The sequence below is a fragment of the Eurytemora carolleeae genome, unplaced genomic scaffold, assembly GCF_000591075.1.
Source record: "Eurytemora carolleeae unplaced genomic scaffold, Eaff_2.0 scaffold1810, whole genome shotgun sequence".
NCBI lineage: Eukaryota > Metazoa > Arthropoda > Copepoda > Calanoida > Temoridae > Eurytemora > Eurytemora carolleeae.
In genome coordinates, this window is record NW_019397698.1 from 1 (window position 1) to 23,113 (window position 23,113).

At 33.9% G+C, this 23,113-nt stretch overlaps 2 protein-coding genes across 8 annotated transcripts; both read left to right on the top strand.

The window, feature by feature from the left end:
* Positions 1-3,858: 3,858 nt before the first annotated feature.
* LOC111715535 (tyrosine-protein kinase Src64B) lies at positions 3,859-15,579 on the top strand. Of its 7 annotated transcripts, XM_023490874.1 has the most exons (13): positions 3,859-3,991; positions 4,221-4,394; positions 5,918-6,125; positions 6,405-6,480; positions 7,035-7,162; positions 7,790-8,300; positions 8,843-9,031; positions 9,789-9,941; positions 12,144-12,276; positions 12,777-12,907; positions 13,074-14,062; positions 14,262-15,177; positions 15,524-15,579. In XM_023490874.1, exons 2-11 carry the CDS (start codon positions 4,361-4,363, stop codon positions 13,182-13,184), a joined length of 1,674 nt encoding a protein of 557 aa, XP_023346642.1. In that variant the 5' UTR covers positions 3,859-3,991; positions 4,221-4,360; the 3' UTR covers positions 13,185-14,062; positions 14,262-15,177; positions 15,524-15,579. The 7 variants fall into 7 exon arrangements, with proteins under 7 accessions (XP_023346642.1, XP_023346644.1, XP_023346645.1 ...); XM_023490876.1 differs by lacking the exon at positions 14,262-15,177 and having other exon boundaries at positions 15,365-15,579; XM_023490877.1 differs by lacking the exon at positions 14,262-15,177 and having other exon boundaries at positions 15,497-15,579.
* Positions 15,580-16,989: 1,410 nt separating this feature from the next.
* On the top strand, positions 16,990-23,097 carry LOC111715534 (putative Dol-P-Glc:Glc(2)Man(9)GlcNAc(2)-PP-Dol alpha-1,2-glucosyltransferase). The gene is made up of 9 exons (XM_023490872.1): positions 16,990-17,063; positions 18,297-18,358; positions 18,577-18,655; positions 19,289-19,376; positions 20,152-20,230; positions 20,850-20,988; positions 21,399-21,529; positions 22,482-22,596; positions 23,069-23,097. The coding sequence occupies exons 1-9, from the start codon at positions 17,009-17,011 to the stop codon at positions 23,095-23,097; spliced, it is 777 nt and encodes a 258-aa protein (XP_023346640.1). The 5' UTR covers positions 16,990-17,008.
* The last annotated feature ends 16 nt before the right edge of the window (positions 23,098-23,113 follow it).

The following is a 23,113-nucleotide window of genomic DNA, read 5'->3' on the forward strand; positions in this document are numbered from 1 at the left end:
AGTTCAAACGGGAGTAGTTCAATTTCAAATGAGAATCCACCACATTTTTAAATAACTTTGTTAGAAATTATAACTTAAATAGAAACGCCGTCTATTGAATTGAATCAAATTGATAATCAAAAAAGAAAAGATGGGTCCGTCCTAGTTTACGAGTTTTGGAAAATCGTTTTCTAGGAAATTACCAAAAAAGATAAATTGGATGCATTACAACAGGCAAGTTTTCATCATTTTTAATTATTTTTAGTTTTTACCCAAAAATTCAGCAATTAAAACCCTTAAAACCCTATAAATTGTTTTTCTCATTTTTTATAATCCCTATTTCTTTGAAACCTCATGGTGTTTAATTTCTGGGAGGAGATTAATTATTTTGGAAAGGGGGAAAGATTTTTGAAACAAATAAAGTTTAAAAATTTTATAAAAAACGGAAACGCCTCAATTTAAAAAGAGGAAACGCATCAACAAATAAAGTTTTAAAGTTTTTTCAAAAAACGGAAACGCCTCAAAAAAAACGGAAACGCCTCAAAGAAAAAGAGGAAACGTCTAAAAAAACGGAAACGCCTCAACAAAAAGAGGAAACGCCTCAACAAGATAAAGTTTAAAAACTTTTTTCAAAAAACGGAAACGCCTCAAAAAAACGGAAACGCCTCAAAAAAAGAGGAAACGCCTCAACAAAATAAAGTTTAAAACTTTTTTCAAAAAACGGAAACGCCTCAAAAAAAAAGAGGAAACACCTCAACTTTAAATATTAGGAAACGCCTCAAAAATATTCGGAAATCCCTCAACATTTTCCAGTTTTGAGGGATTTCCCCCCAAAAAACGGAAATTCCTCAAAACCGGTTTTTGAGGCATTTCCGCGTTGAGACGTTTCCGTGTTGAGGTGTTTCCATAGCACCGATGGCATGTAGAGGTTATGATAAAACCAAGGAGAATTGAATAGAAGGAGGGGGCGAAAAAGGTTTCTGTACACTTTGCTGTGACGTTTTTGGACTGCTCAAGAACTAGTTTTTGCGTAACAACAATAACAAAGGCAGCCGATCTAATGTAAACAAACATGAGTTAGTGTACGGTGAATCTTCATCTATACGCCAGAGATGCGCTAGATGTCTTTCTATCATTTGTGTTATTGTTTACAACCTTTATTATTGTTGTTACGCAAAAACCATTTCTTCAGCAGTCCAAAAACGTCAGAGCAAAGTGTACGGAAACCTTATCGCCCCCTCTTTCTATTCAATTCTCCTTGGATAAAACCGGGCGATGGATTAAGAATAGAATAGATAAAACTAGGTTGGGATATATGGACGGAGAGAATAGATAAAACCAGGTTGGGAGGGATGGAGAGCATTTAGATGAAATCAGGCTGGGATGGATTGAGAGCATTGTTAAACCAGGTTGAAACGTATGGAGTGAATAGATAATTAATAACTAAGTTGGGACAAAAGGAGAGTATAAATAAAACTGGATTGGGATGATTGGAGAGGATAGATAAAACCTGGTGGGGACGAATGAAAAGTATAGATAAAACCAGATTGCGATAGATGCAGGAAGGAAAGTTAATAACTAGGTTTAAGAACGGATGGAGAGCATAGATAAAAACAGGAGTGGTGCGATTTAAGAGGATAGATGAAACCAGGTGGGGATGAAAGGAGAGCATATGATGGATGGGGAGTATAGATAAAACCGGTTGGAACTGTATATTGAGTGGATAGATAATAATTGAGTCGGGACAGAGTGAGAGGATTAAGTATTAAGTAACCAAGGTTGGGATGTATGGAGAGGATAGATAAAACCAGGGATTTGGACAGATGGATGGAAAGGATAGACAATATATAGGTTGGGACCGGTGTAATGGATAGATAAAACCAGGGATTTGGACAGAGATGGATGGAAAGGATAGACAATAAATAGGTTGGGACCGCCCGGACCGGTGTAATGGATAGATAAAACCAGGGATTTGGGCAGAGATGGATGGATCGAAGGTTAGACAATATAGGTTGGGACCGGTGTAGTGGATAGATAAAACGGGGTTTGGACGAATGGAATAGTTTAATTCAGGTTTAGACCAATGCAAAGGTTATGATAAAACCATAGGTTTGGACGAATGGAGAGGAGAGCTAAAACCAGGTTGAGACGGATGGAGAGGAAAGATAAAACCAGGTTAGGATATCAGATAGATAGATGGATAAATAGATAGATTTAAAGCCGATTCCCACTCAGAACTGTGTTATTTCTGGTAAAAATTGAACTGCTCTCGCAATTGAAATCGCAATAAATCACAGTTTTTAACAAAAAATTACCAACTATTGCCCCAGGGAGCGGAGCGATATTGTTACTTATATTATTAATATGTTTAGGGTATAACCCCCTTTAAAAATGCTCTGTACGCCACTGAAAAACTACAGAGTAGGAAGGTCGAGAGCAAAGATAATAATTCTAGAGAAGGACGTAGGACGGATGGAGAGGGTAGACAATTACTAGAGTTATGGTTGATTGAATGGAGAGGATATATAATTACTAGAATATAGGCGGATGGAAAGGATAGTTAATATAACTAGAGTAGGACGAGTAGGACGGATGGAGAGCAGGGGCGTACGAGGGGGGGGGCCGCGCCCCCCCGCCCCCCTCTACGCGTGCCCCCCCTGATAGGCTGACGGGGGGCATCCATGGGGGAGGCTCTTTTAATATTACATCTGCTTGCATTTCCCTTCCTCAGGTCAGGCACAGTGGTGTACCTAGGGGGGCAAGTAGTTCTCTTGCCCCCCCCTGGGAGTTCCAAAAATACAAAATTAAAAGGAAACTACGTTTAGAAAGTAACACCTGACAATGACAAAGATTGAGGATTTGTCTAAATTCACTGTTAATACAAGTTAGTATGTTAGTACATCTTTACACAAGATGTACTATGACAGAGAGCAGAGGCGCAACTAGGGGGGAGGCGGCCGGGCGCGCGCCCTCCCCTAGTACCTGAGAGGGGGGGGCGNTATTTTTATGGTGAACAAAATAAGTCCAGGTGGGAGAGGGGGGGGGGCAAAAAAAATTTAAAAAAGGTATTAATATTTTTTCAAAAAAGGGGTTTTTTAAGGGGGGGACCAATGTTGCCAAGGGGGGTGACCAAAAATTTTTTTTTGCGCGCTTACGCGCGCAAATTGTGCCCCCCCTAAACAAAAGCCCTCGTACGCCCCTGATGGAGAGAATATAATTACTTAGATTAAGACGGATGGAGATGATGGATGATAACAATACACTATATAGGACGGTCGAGAGAATATAGATAATTACTAGAGTAGGACAGATGGAGAGGATTGATGAATGGTGATATTGGGTTATAATTGAGTGAATTGGCCGTGTATGAATTTCTACTATATAGAGAGAATTGAGATTAAGAGGGAATTTTGGAAAAGATAAAAAATGAGCACTTATATTTAAGAACTTGCTATTACTGAGTAAAAAAGTGTCTATGGTATTCGAAAATAAATTAAAAACTTTAGGGAGACTAATTAACTATGATGATTCTACGGAGTAATAATTGAATGTCGAACTTGTGAGCTTAAATTCTACGCAGTTTCTCAGATCGAAGCCGAAGCCGCTTCGGAACGAGTCTGTAATGAATCTCAATGTCAGAAAATAGAAATAAAGAAAAATTTCTTGGGGGTATTTTCGCCGAGAAATCTGAATAAAAATACAGTTTTCTTGATTTTTAGGAATGTATAATAAGTTTGTGAAATTTTTCGCGACCGACTGAAATTGTTTGCATTAATGTTAAAAAAACTTTTATTCAGGTGTTTTTTTTAACAAAGGATTAAATGTTTTTTTACAGCTTAAGGTTTAAATCTTTTCTAACATCTTATTTATTTCAGAAAATAATATGTAGTACTTTTTCATTTAGCTAAATTTATGACTAATACGCTTTATATAATCCATGTGAAACTGCCATAGTTTAGTGAAATATAACAAATAGTGACTTTAAAAAACTCTTTACATGGAATTGGAAAAGGTAATATTTTGTAATATTTCTCTCCTTGTGAATGTGATGGTTATGGGAACTGTTTTTTTTCTTTTTTTTAATGGGATATTTCTAATTGTTGGTATTTTCCTGGGTCGTATGTCATAAATAACGATTTTTGGACCCTCCCACTTACGTTTATTTTCTTTTTGTTAACTGCCGGATCAATTAGTAACGTTAGTAACAATTAATCTCCAATTGTACACTGTATATATTCTAGACATGCACTCTACTGGTTTGCACGGGTTGGGTTCTCTGGGTTGTCGGGTTCACTAGCTTCTTACTCCGGGTCTTTTTTTATACTTACCCAGCTGCCAGCTCTACCCGGAGATGAGCTAGACTTTGGTTTGTCTCTTAAGTATGGGAAATTGTGCCAGCACTGATAAAGAATTAGGTGACTCATTTTAAATTGATTAATAACATACTTGTTTACTGCAGTGCACGTCCAAATTTTAAGTACCTTCCTGTAAAGAGGGGTATGTACTATGCATGCCAAATTCACAACAGTACTCTTTAACCTTTATCTGACCAAAAAATGAGGGGGGGGGGGGAATATTTAAATTTTTCTGGATTTAAAAGTGTTTCTGATAATTTGCATTAAAGAAGCAGAAATGATCTAGTCACGTCACTTTAAAGAGAAACCACAGTTCAAAATAACCAATTTTTTTAAAAGCAGAAATATCTCATAAATTATTGATCAGTGTAAACCTGTACGGTTAACATCATACCCTTCTTTAAATGTCGAAATAAATATTCACTTACGGTCCAGCCGTTGACGATCCATTGCATATGATTGTCGAGATATCTTTATTCTCCGTTTGAATATCAAGAACATTTCTACCAAACAAACTCTTGTAATACTGAACAGATCAGCAAGAATGTGCTCCCAATGTCTTGCCGAAAATAATTGTGTAAATATCTAAAGATTAAAAATCTGCCATTGTGAACAGTTCCAATGCCAGTGCTTTGGTATCCGGATCCGTTGGATCCGTAAGATTTTGGCTTCCTGGATCCGGATCCAAGGGGTAAAATATCAACCAAAAACGGCAAAAAAAACTTTTATACTCCCCAAGGCTGAATTTTTGAAAAAAGAGAGATTATAAAAATTTCCTCATTTATCAAGTTTTAGGATAAAAATATGCGAAAAAAATAAAACAAAAAAATTTAAAAAAATGTTTGTTAAAAAAATTCAGTAAATTAGTAAAGAATGACCTGGATCCGGATCCGTATCCATTTTTTTCCAGTGCGAATCCAGGATCCGGATCCGCATCAAAATTAAATGGATCCTAAGCATAATCAAAATTCAAATAAAAAGGGAAAGTTTGTATTTCCTTGCTTATATTTTATTGTGCAATTTTCTTTCTGCATGTTTTTCACAGATAAATTGTCGTACTGGGTGTCACACATCTTACTTTATTTTTTGGGGGAATTATTTTTTACAAATGCATCACTATAACAAATTGTAGGAAGCTTGTCAATAAATTAAAATAAACCAAAAATACAGGGTTCTTTTTGTGTTTCTTTAATTATTTGGGCTTTCAAGTCAAAAGATAATCCATGATGACGTTGGAAGTTATTTACAAACTTAATTCTTCATAAATTAATTTTTGCCTTTTTTTCTATTTTCACTTATATAGTACTTTTTGGTTGTATGAATTAGTTTCACATTCTTGTCATGTTGTCTTTCAATTATCTTGTTGGATGGGACAAAATTAGAACGTATGAATTAGATGTGTTAAAGATTTACAATGAGAAGCATATATCTGTTTGCTTTATATCAACTACACTCAAGACTGCATGAATATCGTCTTTCTCACAGTTTGTTGGGGCTCATTGTTGAATGTGAATCATTGATGGCACTTTCTTAAAAAATACAAAATTATTTATAATTTCGTTAATCGTCCCTTCAATATTTAGATGCTGGCAAACCTAGCGTAATGGGGAATAATCAATCTAACGATTTCCGTCCTGACAACAGTAGGACGGATCGTATCAGGGCCCAGGACAAACAGGACAACGGGAAGAAGAATGGATACAGGACGCAGCTGTCGACTGGGCAGTCCCCCAGCCATGGAGCGGCGTCCGTCCCGGTCCTACCAGTTCCGGCGCAGCCTAGTCGAATGGGGTAAGACTAGCTAAGATGAACATTTTTTCAAACATTACATTGTATGTCCGTCAGGGCATGGGTAAAGTTTTTCTTGAAATATACCCCCCCCCCCTCATGAAAACATCGTTCACTTCCCAGATCCAATTAAATAAAAATAGAAAGTTAAAAAGTATGCAAGAACTTGCCAATTTTTCATTTTTTTTAAATATCTTACATTAATAAGTAATTACAACATTTGATAACTTATCTGAAAATTTTTATCTTTTTTAATAACATTTTTTATGATACTTTTTTTAGTAACTTGAAAGGGCGGATAGTGGTGGCCCTGTATACATACCAGGGCTCAGAGTTCGGAGATATGAGCTTTAACAAGGTAACAGAATTTTCGGGAAAATCGGAATATTTGAATCATTTTTTGGAATACGGAATTAGTTAGAATATCGCACAGTAACTCAATATATTTCAGTAAATTTCAGATAAAGATTTGTTAATATTTGTGTTCAGATGGAAAATTTTTTTGTATTCTGGGTGACCAGATGGAGATCTTCTAAATATTTGTATTCAGGGTGACAAGATTGATATTTCTTGATATTTCTGTTCAGGGTGACCAGCTGGAAATTTACTTGTGTTCATAGTGACCAGATGGAGATTTTCTAAATATTTGTGTTCAGGGTGACCAGATGGAGATTTTCTAAATATTTCTGTTCAGGGTGACCAGATGGAGATTTATAAATAATTTTGTTCAGGGTGACCATAAAGAGATTTCTAAATATTTGTATTTAGGGTGACCAGATGTAGAGTTATATGTATTTTTGTTCAGTGTGACCAGAAGGAGATTTTTACAGATTTGTGTTCAGGGTGATCAGATGGAGATATAAAAGTGTGTTCAGGGTGATCAGACAGAGATGCATAAATATTTGTGTTCAGGGTGACCAGATGGAGATCTTAGATGATACTGATCCTGACTGGTGGGTGTCTAGGCACCTTGGTACAGGGGAGACAGGACATATACCCAGAAACTACGTCGCTCTCCAGAGCTCAATAGAGTCGGAAGAGTAAGTTTAAATATGTTTGATGGGTGTTAATTTTTTTCAGAAAACATAATCCCCCCCTCCCTGCTATGGAATTTGTTTCCCCTTTTACATGATACCTAGGTCTCAAAACTTTATTGAATTCAACATTTTGGGTAAAAAGTTTGTTTTTATGGGTATGAAAGTCACGGAATTAAACAATAAAACTTGTAAGTTGACTCTGAGGTACTAAACATATCCCAACGAAACACTCTAAACAAAATCTATCGAATCAAAACATATTAAGATAGATAAGATAATATCTATCTACTAATTACTATCATGTGAAACTATAACAAAATACAAAACATTTCACAACCAAATCTTAATTTTCAGTTTTAATGAACCATTAAAATTTTGCGACTATATATATTTGTTGTCTGACATTTTGTTGTTTGATATGTTTGGATTTGATAGGCTTTGTTTCGATATGCATCAAGAGGATATATTTTGTGATGATGATCGATTAAAAAACACATGGAGCTTGCAGATATGATCAAAGCTACAAATTTTACAGGCAACTTTGATCATACGCAAAAATAAAATTTTTCAAAACTTCTAAATGAGACCATTATAGAAATTTGCTAAATAGAAATAAAACGTGCTATTTAGATGGTTTTGCGGACAAATCAGCCGACGAACTGCAGAGGAATACCTAATGGCGCACACAAATGCGCGAGGTGTTTTCTTAATCCGCGAGTCTGAACAAAATCCTGGTGGATTCGCACTGAGTATAAAGGACTGGGACCAGGAGCGGAGTTATCACGTGAAACATTACAAAATCAAACCTTTAGACGCTAACCGAGGTTATTATATAACAACGCGGCAAACCTTCGCTTCATTACCTGAATTAGTCAAAGGATATCAGACTGCTCTTTGTAAAGGATTATGTTGTCAGCTGACCAAACCTTGTCCTAAACCCACCCCCAAGGAGGGCCGGAGTAACGCCCTTGAATACGCTACCAGGGATCAGTATGAGATTCCCAAGTCGCAGATTACGTTGTTACGAAAGCTGGGCGCGGGTAATTTCGGTGAGGTTTGGAAGGCGCAGTGGCAGGGTCGGCTGGATGTAGCGGTTAAAACATTGAAACCAAACACAATGTCTCCAGAGGCATTCCTTCAGGTACTATTTATTTGTTTTTAACAATATATTGACAATCTTGATTTTTTTAAAGACGCATATTTTTATCTTTTTGTAATGTAAATTATTAACATTATTTTTTTTTTAAATCTTCATGCCTATTTCCGTGTTAACCCATCTATTTACATCTATTATTTTCTTCAAAACAAAAGGGACCGACTCCATAATAGACCATCTCTGATTTGGTCGATTCGGAGATGTTCACTTTCATAGTTGTTACAAAAAGTCCCTTAAGTTTTGGAATGACAATTTTCACTATTCAGTTTTTACATTATAATAAAGTGAATGATATCACTTTATATAAGGCTTACTCAATACTCATCTACTTTATATAAGGCTTACTCAATACTCATCTACTTTATGTAAGGCTTACTCAATACTCATCTACTTTATATAAGGCTTACTCAATACTCATCTACTCTATATAAGGCTTACTCGAATATTTGGTTTGAAAGTAAACGTTGGAGAGATATAGATGTTCGATCAAGTTTTCAAATTTTGCTTTATGATATTTTCTTTTATAGGAAGCTGAGATCATGAAGAAATTTTCTCACCCTCATCTTGTTGCTATGTACGCGGTGTGTACCGAGCAGGAGCCCTTCTTCATCATCACCGAGTATATGTGCAACGGTGCCCTCTTGGACTTCTTGAGGAAGGAAGCGGAAGGAGGAGGGAAACTTCTCTTTGATTCTCATATATCCATTGCGGCACAGGTGAGTTCCCAGGTTTAATTGTATTAAAATGTGTATCATGCGTTTCGATAGTGAGTGTTAACTAAAAATAGTGCGTCCAAATAATTACGTTCGTAAATATGCGTCCTTTTTGCAATTGAAAAAGCTGTCAAATGTTTTTAGTTAGCTTATATGAGGAAAACTTTGATTACCCTTTTCCTAGTGTAAATTCATCCTCCTCCTGGAATAGTTATCCTTCTTTAATGCGTTCTTTTATCAATAAATATATGCAAATTCACATTTATAGAAAAATATTAGTTTAAGTATAATTTTGATTGTAAAATACGCTGATATCAAAAATAAAATCTGAATAAATCTTAAATACGTATGAACTGAAGTTTCTAAAGTTCAAACTTAGTTTCAAGCTAGTTACCCTCTTTTTAAGTAGTGAATTCTTTATTCACAATGAGACCCTTTCTAAATTTTTTTAGATATTCTTGCTTTTTTATTTTAAAATTTATGGTTTTAAAATTGTGGTTTCTCTGTAAAACTGTCTGAAAAAATCCAGCATGGTAAGTTGAAAGAATTTAATACTTTATAGATCAAATGTACGGAGATTTTATACGCTCGGATAAAGGTTTTAAGGGAACCGTTCTGAATCCTGCATCTCTTTAAATGGGTGGGTGGGGGGGGGGATTTTACTTTTACAGTCTCAACCCAAACATTCAGTATTCCATTTAAATACGTTTCATGTGGAAAAAATTTGAAAAAATGCTAGCTTTATTTTAAAATATATTAGGTTGCTAGTGGTATGGCACACTTGGAGCGTAAAGGACTAATCCATCGAGATCTAGCAGCTCGTAATGTTCTCATCGGAGAGAACTTGATTGCCAAAGTGGCAGACTTTGGTCTTGCCAGGGTTATTGTAGATAACGAATACTCAGCACATCAGGTTAATACACCTTTATTTTATTTGTTGGTTGCTGACTTTTTGTTTTTTAATGTGTAAGTAGTCCCTTTTTTAAAAAAATTTAAACTTCCCAGGAAGATCGTTTCTCTTAAAAGTGGGCTACACTCCCTTGGTAACCTTGATATAAGAATAAGGAAGCTGGGTTCCTTGTGAAGTGGGGAGCACTTCCTTTATAACCCTGTATACTATGTAAGAAGCTTAAGGAAAGTTGATCACACTTCCATTGCTAATTTTGTTTGATCAATTTTGGAAGCTGTGTGCCCTGTAAAGTAGAGCACTCCCTTTTTTAACCTTGTAAACTAGTTAGGGAGCCAGGGTCCCTGTAAATTATCTTTATTAACCTTGTGAGCCAGGTTCCCTGAAATGTAAATTATCTTTATTATTCTTGTAAACTATTTATGGAGCCAGGTTTCATGGAAATTATCTTTATTAACCCAGTAAACTATTTAGGGAGCCAGGCTCCCTGTACCTGATCTTTATTGCCGTGTAAACTATTTAGGGAGCCAGGTTCTCTGTAAATTATCTTTATTAACCTAGTTAACAACTTATGGAGTCAGTTTCCCTGGAAGTCAGTTTCCCTGGAAGTTATCTTTATTAACCTTGTAAACTATTTAGGGAGCTAGGTTCCCTGTAAATTATCTTTTTTATTTAGGGAGCTAGGTTCCCTGTAAATTATCTATATTAATCTTGTAAACTAGTTAGGGAGCTAGGGTCCTTGTAAATTATCTTTATTAGCCGTGTAAACTATTTAGGTAGTCAGGTTCTCTGTAAATTATATTTATTAACCTAGTAAACTACTTTTGGAGTCAGGTTCCCTGGAAAATATCTTTTTTAACCTAGTAAACTATTTAGGGAGCCAGGTTCTCTGTAAATTATCTTTATTAATCTGTGAACTATTTAGGGAGCCAGGTTCTCTGTAGATTATCAATAATCTTGTAAAATATTTAGGGAGCTAGGTTCCCTGTAAATTATCTTTTTTATTTTGGGAGCTAGGTTCCCTTTAAATTATCTGTATTAACCTATTAAACTATTTAGGGAGCCAAGTTCATATTTCATATTTTTATTCAACTACAAAGCACGAGATAATACAAATAAAAAAATCACAATTTACTATGTATTTTGGACCCGCCTAACCAGAGTAGGTTGTTTTAATTGGTTGGCCCACTATAAACGAATGAGAATTGCAGATAAAAACAATGTACATTGTACATTTTAAACATAAGAATGATAATAAATCAGGTAAAAGGTAAGGAGGAGGTGAGGGAGTATAAAGAAAAGGGAGGATACTCAGCGTAAGGGTTGGAACAGAGGGTAACATAAGTTATTAGAATCATGTTTATGAACTAGAGGGTGAAGAAGATAGTAAAGACTAAGTTTATCCACATGATACACAGTTTTTTTTTTACAGATATAATTTGCATAACTATCTAAATAGATCTTGACGACTTTTCTTTTAAACGATTTTGCAGATTTAGTTTCTTTAAGCTCTAATTCAATCGAATTCCATATTTTTGGAAATAAGGCAGAGGGAAAACATTCTAGGGTTTTAAAGAGAACTCGTTCAAGTTTATATGATTTTGTTCTATTTGGTTCAGCTAAAGAATTAAACATATCCTGGAAGGAAGCTGGAAGGTTTTCATAAAAGTATTTATGCAAGATAGAACACCTAGTTTATATGTATCATCAAGATTTAGGAGTTCTAATCTGAAAAATATTGGATCTGAATGTGCCTTAAATGAACTATTATTTACTGCTCTAATTGCCCTTTTTTGCAAAGACTTGATTTTCTGTAAATTATCTTTTTTTATTTTGGGAGCTAGGTTTCCTTTAAATTATCTGTATTAACCTATTAAACTATTTAGGGAGCCACGTTCTCTGTAAATTATCTTTTTTATTTTGGGAGCTAGGTTTCCTTTAAATTATCTGTATTAACCTATTAAACTATTTAGAGAGCCAGGTTTTCTGTAAATTATCAATAATCTTGTAAAATATTTAGGGAGCCAGGTTCTCTGTAAATTATCAATAATCTTGTAAAATATTTAGGGGGCCAGGTTCTCTGTAAATTATCAATAATCTTGTAAAATATTTAGGGAGCCGAGTTCTTTGTAAATTATCAATAATCTTGTAAAATATTTAGGGAGCCAAGTTCTCTGTAAATTATCAATAATCTTGTAAAATATTTAGGGAGCCAGGTTCCCTGTAAAGTGGACTGCTCCTGAGGCAATACAGTTTGGAAAATTTACAGTAAAGTCTGATGTTTGGTCCTACGGTATTCTTCTCATGGAACTCTTTACATACGGACAGGTTCCATATCCGGGTATATATTTTTATCATTATCTTTTTTATTTCCCTTACATTTTATCTATTTTGTAAAATTGTTCTAACAATCTTTAGTATAATACTAAAGATTGCGAAGATCTTTATTATATAGATAATGTAATAATTTTAATTTTTAATTTTTAATTTTTTATTTATACATTTGTAATAATTTTGATTTTGTTTTAACAAATGTTCTGGTTAATAATTGGATTATTAAAACTATCCGTCAAAGAAATTATGATAAAATATTTTTCAGTTTCTTTATTTTTAGTTTTCAATTTTTCTCTCTTTTCCAGAGATAAGTTTTTCGTCTATTTTGTCAAAGATAAGTGAAATCATTGAAAGCAAGTTAACAAGAAATAAGATAGTAAATCATTTTAACCTCCCCAACAACTTAGGTTACATAATGATGATACTTGATAAATAATCTTAAATTGTAGTATTATCATTTTTTATGATTATAATTTGACATTGAATTTTATCGCAAAATTTTATCAGGAATGAACAACCGTGAGACAATAGAGCAGGTTGAGAGAGGATACAGGATGGCTCAACCAGTGCATATTGTGTACCCGGAGTCTAAAACACACCCAAAGGAGGTCGTTGCTGCACAAGCCAATGTATATAAGGTAATTTAGCAACTTTAAAGAAACTCCTGTCAATATAAAATGTCAAATTTGTAGGTTTCCTTTAGGTAACTTTATTTGCATTTTCCCCCAAAAGTTATTCAAGAAATTTTCCCGCATTTTTTTAAATAACGTTTGTTTTGGTAGATTTTAATGAAATATTTTTCAGATAATGCTTGAATGTTGGAAGACTGATCCGTACAAGCGCCCGACCTTTGAATTTCTCGCTCATATGTTTGAGGACTTCAATATCACCTCACAACCACAGTACATGGAGTAGATTTACAGTATACAGTGAAATCTAGCTTCACAGTTTCATCTAGTTGTACAATGTACATCATATAGCAGTACGGTAGACAACATCTAGCTGTACAGTAGACAACATCTAGCTGTACAGTATACAGTATCTAGTTGTACAGTACACAAAATCTAGCTCTACATTAAATCAACCTTCAAGTCTACAGTGGTTAGTGTATGTGTTACATTGGATATATGAACACCAACTCACTGCACCTGTTCATTGTTTACATTAATTTATTAATTAAGTACATGATTTCCCGTCTGTACATGCAGCTCTCATAATAGTACTATAATACAGTTACCCTGAACTAGTAGTAGTAAGTACAACTTCTTCCAGCAACTAATGTACACCGTACTAATGTATTGTACACAATCCATTCGCATTATTTTCAAAGGTTTATTTATAACCTTCACTTACAGCTACGTGACGTAGTAAAAACAATAACAGGCTTTACACCTGGTAAACTTCAAGTACAGTTGTACAGTTGTACATAAACATTATTCTTCCAGGTTTTTCAAGTGATCAATTTATTTATGTTGTGACGTGATTTTGTGAAAAATATCCAAACTTTGGACTCTCTTGACTAGATCTAATTAAAGATCTCTCTTTCTCGCTCTCTTATTATTCAAATTATACATTTGATGTATGATGCAAGGCATTTATTATTGGGTCTTTTACTGAAAGAAAAAAGTCTCATTTCTTATTTACAAATTGTGAAACTTGGTTTCGGGAGATTGCAATGTTTAACTCAATATTACCTATATCAATTTTATATTTATATTCACATTTTAAATATTTTTATTTTATCTTCTGTTTCTCAGAATATGTCCTTTTCCTTCCCTTCATTGTAGAATAAGGTTTGTCAACTAACCCTTCTCAAAAAAAATCCCTTCTTACAATATTTAGAAATAGACTAACTAAATATTTAAAGGAATTGTCAACAATTTGATTAGAAATTGGCATAAAAAAATTTCTCATTCTATTCCATAGTTTTTCAGATGTGATTTTTTTATTGCAATCTTTAAATTAAAACCTCCCTAACTGATTGTTTGACAGTTCCTTTAATATTTATGATAACCAGAAGCTCTACTATAGTTACCTTCAGCCCATGTTTTATGGTGTTATGTTGCCTTGTCACAACTCTATTCCATTTCATGAGAAAACAAAACAAAGGGAAAATCTAAGCATTCCCCAAACAAATTAAACTGTATCACTTGCATTTTTTGAAAAAATGACCCGTGTTTAAAATCTAAAACAAAAATTTCCCCCCCAAATTTATGCAATTTCTAGAATGAAACCAAAACATGTCTATGTGGATGTATGTACCAAACATGAATAATCAGTACAACATTAGGCATAATATGTACAAGGATGTGTACTCTGTTGAATTCTGTTTTGATTTGTAGCAAAGCATTTGGCTTGAATTTTCATGCCTAGGCTGATACAAGAAAAGATCCGAGGTGTCCCAAATACTTTTTATCCAAATTTTAAATCCATCAAATTGGAAATATATGCATGCAGTAAAATTTACATTACGATTTTTAAAAATAAATTAAGTTTTTTTTGGGACACCATGTAAATAAACAAGGCAGCTTAATTTAATAAGTAGCTGATAATCTTGTATATTCATGAATCTTTGACTATTACAGATCTAAAATTACAAAGCAATAATTTTATTTTAAAAATAGAAATATTTCAAGTTCTCAAATTATAACACTGCTGTTACACACTCAAAACTGAATGTCATGAATTGTCTAGTCAGTCGTAAATATTGATAATATTTTAAACTTTAATCCTCAGGGGTGGTGGGAGAGGGGGAGTTATGCATTATTGTAAACATGCTTTCGCCTATATGTCTTTTTGTATGCTTTGTAAACAATTGGCCTAAAGCCTGATTTTATGAATATTTGTGCATTCCTTCCCTTGTATTTTTTACTCGTTTCTGTTCTTATGTATCGTGAAGAGCTTCTCTGTTGTTCATAATCTTCAAAATGTTTTATCCGACTTATAAACTGAATCCTGTCACATAGAAGTCTTAATTGTTCATTGTATATTTTTTAAATCTATGAAAATTGATCAATGATCGGTTTAACAGGCATAATTTTTTCTTAAAGTTCACCCNCCGGTTAATACTTGGAAAGCTAATTTTTTTAAAATAGTTTGCCAGTAGCAGTACTGATGAAGGACCGGATTAAGTCGGTTGTACTAAAGTTGTATCAACCTATGTACAACATAAAGAAACTATTTAACAAATCTTTAAACATTTAATAATTCGTAGTTTGTTAAATAAGAAGATTATGAACCACATTGTACCAAAGAATTGCATTTTATAATCTTCGTTTATACCAGGTTCTAAATAAATATTGTAATCCAACATTATTTTCAGTTTAGAAGGTTTGTAAATATTAACCTTGGGTTGGGCTATCGAAATTTAGGTAAAAATGGAATTTGTGAGACACTTTCAAGAAATCGTAGTTAGAAGGCATTATTATGTTTATTCTGCGTTTTTTGCCTATGTTTTTTAGAGGGGTGCAGCCTGCAGGAGGTGTTGTAATGAGTTATGTAGAGAGTTTTCAAGGGTTGTGTAGAGAGTTTTCAAGAGTTGTGTAGGTGTAGAGGGGTGCAGCCTGCAGGAGGTGTAGTAAGGAGTTGTGTAGAGTTTAAGGAGTTGTGTAGGTGTAGAGGGGTGCAGCAGGATGTATAGGAAGGAGTTGTGTAGATAGGCTTAAGGAGTTGTGTAGGTGTAGAGGGGTGCAGCCTGCAGGAGGTGTAGTAGGGGGTTGTGTAGATAGGTTTAAAGAGTTGTGTAGGTGTAGAGGGGTGCAGCCTGCAGGAGGTGTAGTAGTTGTGTAGATAGGTTTAAAGAGTTGTGTAGGTGTAGAGGGGTGCAGCCTGCAGGAGGTGTAGTAAGGAGTTGTGTAGAGAGGTGTAAAGAGTTGTGTAGGTGTATAGAGGGGTGTCACAAGTTGTGTAAGAAGTGGAGTGAAAGGAGTTGTGTAGAGGGATGTAATGATTTCTGCAGAGGGATGTAAGGTGGTGTGTAGTGTAAAGGGGTGTGCAGAGTTGTGTTCGTTGTGTAGAGGGATTTAAGGAGCTGTGTCGAGTGGTGTAAGGAGTTAAGTGTGAAGTAGTACTAGTATAAGTAGTTGTGTAGAGCGGCGGTGTAAGGATCGGAGCTGTCTAGAGGGGTGTAAGTAGTTATGTAGAGGGGTGTTATGAGTTGTGTAAGAAGTTCTGTAAATGGGTGTTAGGAGTTGTGTGAGTTGTGTAGGGGGGTGTTAAGGGTTGTGTGAGTTGTGTAATGTGTAGTGTACGTGGTGTAATTAGATTTTGAAATCGGTCAGCAATCCTCATTCTAATGGTGGATTCGGTGTATCAAGTTTTAAAAATCCTTAATTGAAGAAAAGATCCGTTACACTTGGGCGTTGGGGTCGTTTAGGCGTGAAACTAAACTGTAGATAATCAAGATGAGTAATACCGTTTATAAATAAGGGCTCGCTTGTTCTTCAGACTTCAATTCTTTGATGTTGAACTTGAAAGTTGGAACTAAGGTGAACTCAGCTTGTAAACAGTCAGCTAGGGCGATTTTGCTGTAAAAATAAATAAAAATAGATTTACTTTCGCTAATTGTAAATTTATATACGTTTAGGAATACCTATCTGTTAAAGCTATTTTTTTGGAGTGGACTTATGTGTAAAATAAGTCATATAGGACGCTGCACTTTGAATTTTAATGCAATATTACAAGGTTGATGATTAATGAGATTTATTTATATTTTAGAAAGAAATGATACATATGTAAAAATGAGCTTATTTCTGTTCAGTTTGGCTTGTTTTTCAGCCTGTCTGTCAGTTGTAGGTAATTTTATTTATAGAAAAAATTGGGGCTGCATCTATTTAAGAACAAATATCCAACTAATAATCAATTTTGGTAATTTCCTACAGAACAGGGGGTCCAAAAATCGTTCACTAGGACAGACCCCAATTTTTATTATTTCTGTAAGAGGGTCAAGTTAAGAAAATGAGGCAAGCACAGGCTAAATGGGGCCAAGCGCCGCGGTTTGCACACATCGTACGGTGGCCATATGATGTGCTTTTGTACGTTTTAAAACATTGAAAGTAGAGAGGTGGTGGGGGGGGGGGGGGTCTTGAACCCGTTTTCTAGGCAATTTTAATAAGAGTTCTAAGGTGTTAGGGTGACGATCGTATTAAAAAAAAATATAAGACTGCTTAACAGGGGCGTACGAGAGCATTTGTGTGTGGGGGGGGGGCACATTTTGCCCCCATGGCAATTTTTTTTGTGCCCCCCTACCTTTTTTAACTATCCAAACTACTCGATCATATACACACTGCCATATTACAAGTTTTAAGAAATGATTTATGTAATTTTCTTAAGTGTACTCAACAGTCAATCCCTCTAAATACTTCAGTGTATAAGCTCCAAGGGATGAAAAATAGAGATGGAAACGTTTCTAAAATAATATCTATATTTTCATAGGATCGATACATATTGGTTTATAAATCATGATATCAAATATATATTTACACTGAAGGCAGTCAGTATTGATTAAAGCTTTTTTAATGAAACCTTTTTAGTTAAAGGCTAAAGTGAAATTTTAAAGTATTTTTTTATACGATGTAATTATACTTAAATGAAAAATATGCGTAATTTTAAGTGACTCTCCATATAAAGAGTGGCATGTCCCATGTTCCTTTGAAACCTTCATTTCTCCATCGTTTCTGGAGCAAGAAATGCACGAGTCACTTTTGTAGAGAAACCAGAAATAAAACTAATCAGTTTTCAAAATGGGACACATGGATATTTAATGCAATACTTGATCAGACAAAGCTTTGAAGGGTATTGTTGTGAATCAGAATATATTTTATTTCTTTTCTTAATCTTTTAGTTTGGCTGAGTGCAATGCAATGCAATGCAGAATGTAGATTGCCTGGGGAAGGGAAATGCATGCAGATGTAATATTAAAAGAGCCCCCCCCCCCCCTCGTACGCCCCTGCGAATTAATTTATATTTTAGAACTTCCCCTATTTTCCAAATATCCGCCTAATTTTGATGGAATTTAAATTTGTTTAGGTAATCTTGTGAATGTTTCTGTTCCAGATCCATACATGGACGAAATATTCCATATTCCACAGGTCTTTCATTTTTATTTTTATTAGAAATCAAAATGGGTATTTGTTTCTGTTTGGCTGACAATTGACAACGAATAGTTTTTCTTTTTCTCGAAGTTATCCTAGCCATATTAAATGAATGAGATGAATTTTGAGTTCGTTAAATCCACTAAATATAAAGTATAAACTATAATTTCATGAACAATTTTTGATAATTTTTTTATAATCCTTAATTTAAACAGGCTCAGCAGTATTGCTTGGGGAACTTTACTGCTTGGGATTCCAAGATTACCACCCTGCCTGGACTTTACTTAATCTCAGGCAAATCAAGCATATAAATAATTAGTGTTCAGGTTAATTGTTTGTAACTACTGTGTTTGTAATTTTCTTTCTGGCATTTTACTGATGAATGAATGCTCTCAAGGCTGAATGGCCGAACGAATAAATGCTTGAATGCTAGGATGAATGTCTGAATAAATGGTTGAATACTTGTATCAATTCCTAAATGAATGCTTGAATGAAAGCTTAAATGCTTAAATGAATGCTTAATTGAATGCTTGAATGAATGCTTGAATGAATGTTTGAATAAATGCGTGAATGAATGCTTGAATGACTGCTTGAATATTTGATTAAATGTTTGATTGAATGCTTGAATGAATGCTTGAATAAATTTTTAATGATTAAATGCTTAATGATTGCTTGAATAAAAGCTTGAATGCTTGAATGAATGCTTGAAATTATGCTGGTAGGAAGGCTTGAATAAATGCTTGAAAGTATGCCGGAAAGAAAGCTTGAATGAATGCGTGAATACTTAGATGATATTTTGAATGATTGCTTAAATGAATGCTTGAATGAATGCTTGAATGCTTGAATGAATGCTTGAATGCTTGAATGAATGCTTGAGTGAATGCTTGAATGCTTGAGTGAATGCTTAAATGTTTGAATGACTTGTAGTTGGAATAATCTCTCCGCTGAACTCCCTGGCAGCTAGTTTAACAAGAGAACCTCCGGATATAAACTCCTGTAGTACTCAGAATCTTAGGTATTATAGGATCCGGTGCTTAGGATCTGGATCCGTTGGATCCGCAACATTTTCGCTTCCTTCAAGAGGCAAAATATCAACCAAAAACTGCAAAGAAAAAACTTTGCTCTTAAAACCCAAATCAAAACTGTTAAGAAAATAGAGATTATCAAAAATAACTTTATCTCTGAATAGTTCATCCAGTTTAAACATAAAATAAAAATAAAAAAAGGAAAATAATTTGAAAATTCGTCTTTTGTTAAAAAATCGGTAAATATTAAAGAAATGGTCATAATAACGGCGACAAAAATGTAAATAAAATTCTACAGTTAACTAATTAGTTGTTCAGGAACAGGTTAAGAAAATAAAAATACAAATTCATAGAAAATAAGAAATTCAATATAATGATAAATACAAAATAATTGATTCTAACATTGATTTATTGACAAATTTCTTTTGAGAAATATGTTCCCAAACATCTAATTAGTTTACTGTAAAATTTTACTTTACTTTTTGTCGTCAAAAATTAATAATTTAAAAAAGACCAATTCTAAAAACGTACCAACTCAAGGTCATGATTTTGAACGTCGACATTGCACTTAAACTCAGTAAATATACAATATATATCGTAGAAATGTTTTATATTTTTCTTTCAAATGACTCCTAGTAAATTTGTCCACAATACGGCATACTCAATTAACCACTATACATTGCTGGTCACACACTTTAATATGCATTTTTATCATTATCTTATGAGTTTTAAAACAATCTTTTCTTTCAATTATTTTTTTTACAGAAGCTTAAACGTTCTGTTTGGGTTAATTAATCTCTCATTGGTGTACTGTATAACTGCACAACTGCATGGGGAAAAACAGGTAAAATTTAGAATTGTGTCTTTTCAATCTAAGCATTTGCCACGTTTAAAAATTCCACTTAAATATTTTTATATTGATTTGTTTTCTCCCCTAGATATTATTTCGGTAATAAAAAAGGATTCTGCAACGGGATTTTCATAAACTATTTATGGATCAACATTTTTATGTTTATCATAACTGTTCTTGAACACGTTTAAGAATTTAGTCTCCTTTATATTGTCCGGCAAACTGTTCCGTGGGGTTAACTTATCACTCTGACAGAAAAAGAGTTTTTTTTTCTCGTGTTATAATTGAATTGCTTAACAGATTGCACTCTATATAGCTGTTGTGAAAAATATCATTTTTATTTTATAAATGATAGTAAAAAGGTATATTATATTTGAATATATTACTCGATGATGGAACTTTTTATTATGTTATCAATAAAACCCTTTATTTTGTTTAAATCTAGAGAAAATGAAAACTACAATATTCAACAAATTTTGATTTTAAGAAGATTAATGTAAAACATCTTTTCCTAAATGAAGGCAGGGTTTAGTAGATTTTTTGAAATATACGATGTATTATGCACAGTTAAAAACATATAATTTATTTAGTCGTAACCTTTATTTTAATTAAGGGGTATAGCTCGAACCTAGCTATACTAAACAGTCTCAACCTATCTCTTCTCCCAGTTCTCTATATGTTTAATTTCCTTTACTACACTGATGCTGTTTCCACAACAATGGTTCTTCTCACATATTCTCTACACCTGGCAGGTTCAGTCATTAATATATATGTTATTCAATCTAGCATAAAAACTTATAGTTTACCCAGTTCAATTCTAATCAGCCCTCAATTTTGAATTATGAATTATCAAATTGTGGCAATAAATAAAGAGAAAAATGATTTAATTGATTTTTTTTGTTTAACTGAACCATAGTTTGTTGATTAATTGATATTGATTGATTGATTTGTTGTCTGGTTGATTGATTGAGGGGCTAGATTGTTGGCCGATAGGCTGGTATGTTGTTTGATTGGTTTGATTAGTTGATTTGTTGACATATGTGATTGAGCCTGTAATCTTTTTTTGAATAATTTATTTGTTAATCGCTTTGATTAGAGTTTTTTATTTAATTAATTGATTTTTTGCTTTAATTAATTGATTGATTGATCCTGTAATCTCCAGGTACGCGGAACTTATCTTCCCTAGCGGGTTTGTGTAGTGTACTGTGCCGACAGACCAATATTGTCTGGGTGTTTCTAGTCGCAGCGCTAGCTGCTGGTCAAACTATTACTCCGGAGGTCAAACATCATCTGGTAATCAGTTTATTAGTTTATTGTGCTACGTTATACATATAAACCAAGGAATTCAATTTCCTAATTTTCAGGTTTTAATTTATACTGAAACAAAATATAGGGACTGCAACAGGGAATAGGAATAAAGGGAAAGGAAATGGCACTGGTCTTGCATGAGAAAGCCAGTCGCACTGCTTTGCAGACCAGTACGTTAAACTAACACACACTCTTTTGGTACAGACACACAACATGATTACAGTCAAGGAAATTAATTAAACTTGAATAACGACTATATTTGTTGTAAACTTTAATCAAGTTATATTCTTTGCATGAACATTTGGCTTATAGTGTTGACTTAAATATATAAATAATATACTACATGTATATTAAACTTATTTTAAGTGAACAATTAACAATAAACAAATGTACTCTCCTAGACTGTACAAATACCAAGATTCGTATGTACTGTATATACCTACATTACACACCTTCGGCACTGTAAACTTACATACACTCTTTTGGAACAGACACACACACATGACGTTTCCGCCCCCTGGACTGCAAGCGTAATTTTAAGTGACCCTTCCTGCAACTATAGCAATGCCCGATTTACAAAGATAATTTTGAAACCTTAAACTGCTTAAAAATATGGGAGATACCGTCGTTTTTCTACTAGAAAAATTTTCATTTCTGTAAATTTCTCCATCGATTATTATAAGGAAGAAATGCGCAGATCACCTTTGCAGAGAATACACAAATTAGAATAAACAGTTTAAATAAACAAAAACATGAATATCTATTATTTAAGTCATACTTGATCAGACAACGATTTTAAGAGTACCGTTGTAAACTGGGCATGCCATCTTTATATGGAGAGCCACCTCTAATTACGCTGACAGCGCCTTCAAATCAACCTTTTTGACCTGAGAACTAATTAGTTTTTAAAGTACTGTTTTGTACATTTACTTTTAAGGCAAAGACGAAACATCCTCCTACTATACCTCTGACTAGCTGGGGTCAGATTATAGAACTGTGCCAGGGAACCTGGGCCCTTTCACGTAAACCTTGGAGGTTTGCCAGGTTATTAGGTAAATATGTTATTCATAATATAGTTATTCATCATTTTTTCGGCATCTTTTTATAGTAAGCTACAATATTTTTAATATTTTTGTATTTATTTAATACTGGCTGAAGGGCCCGGCGTTGCTCGTGGACAAAAAAAAATTAAAATTTTTTTTGAATGATATATACTTTGGAGAAAAAAACTCAGCGGGAGCGGTTGAACCAGCGGTTGAGATCTAGCCTAGACTCTACGCAGTTCAGAATAAGAAATTAAGAAGAAATTTACAATTTGCTCACTAAATCGCACTTTTTCAACCAAAAGAAATATAATTTTTCATCAATAACGTTTTCAGCTTTTTAGCAACTTTTTTCCTTTCAACCGCTGGTTTTCAAATTTTTCAGCAACTTTTTGCTCTCAACCACTGTTTTAAAGATTTTTCAGCAACTTTTTTGCTTTCAACTGTTTTCATAAAAATTTTTCAGCAAATTTTTTTTCAGCAACTTTTAACTTTCAACCGCTGATTTAAAGATTTTTCAGCAACC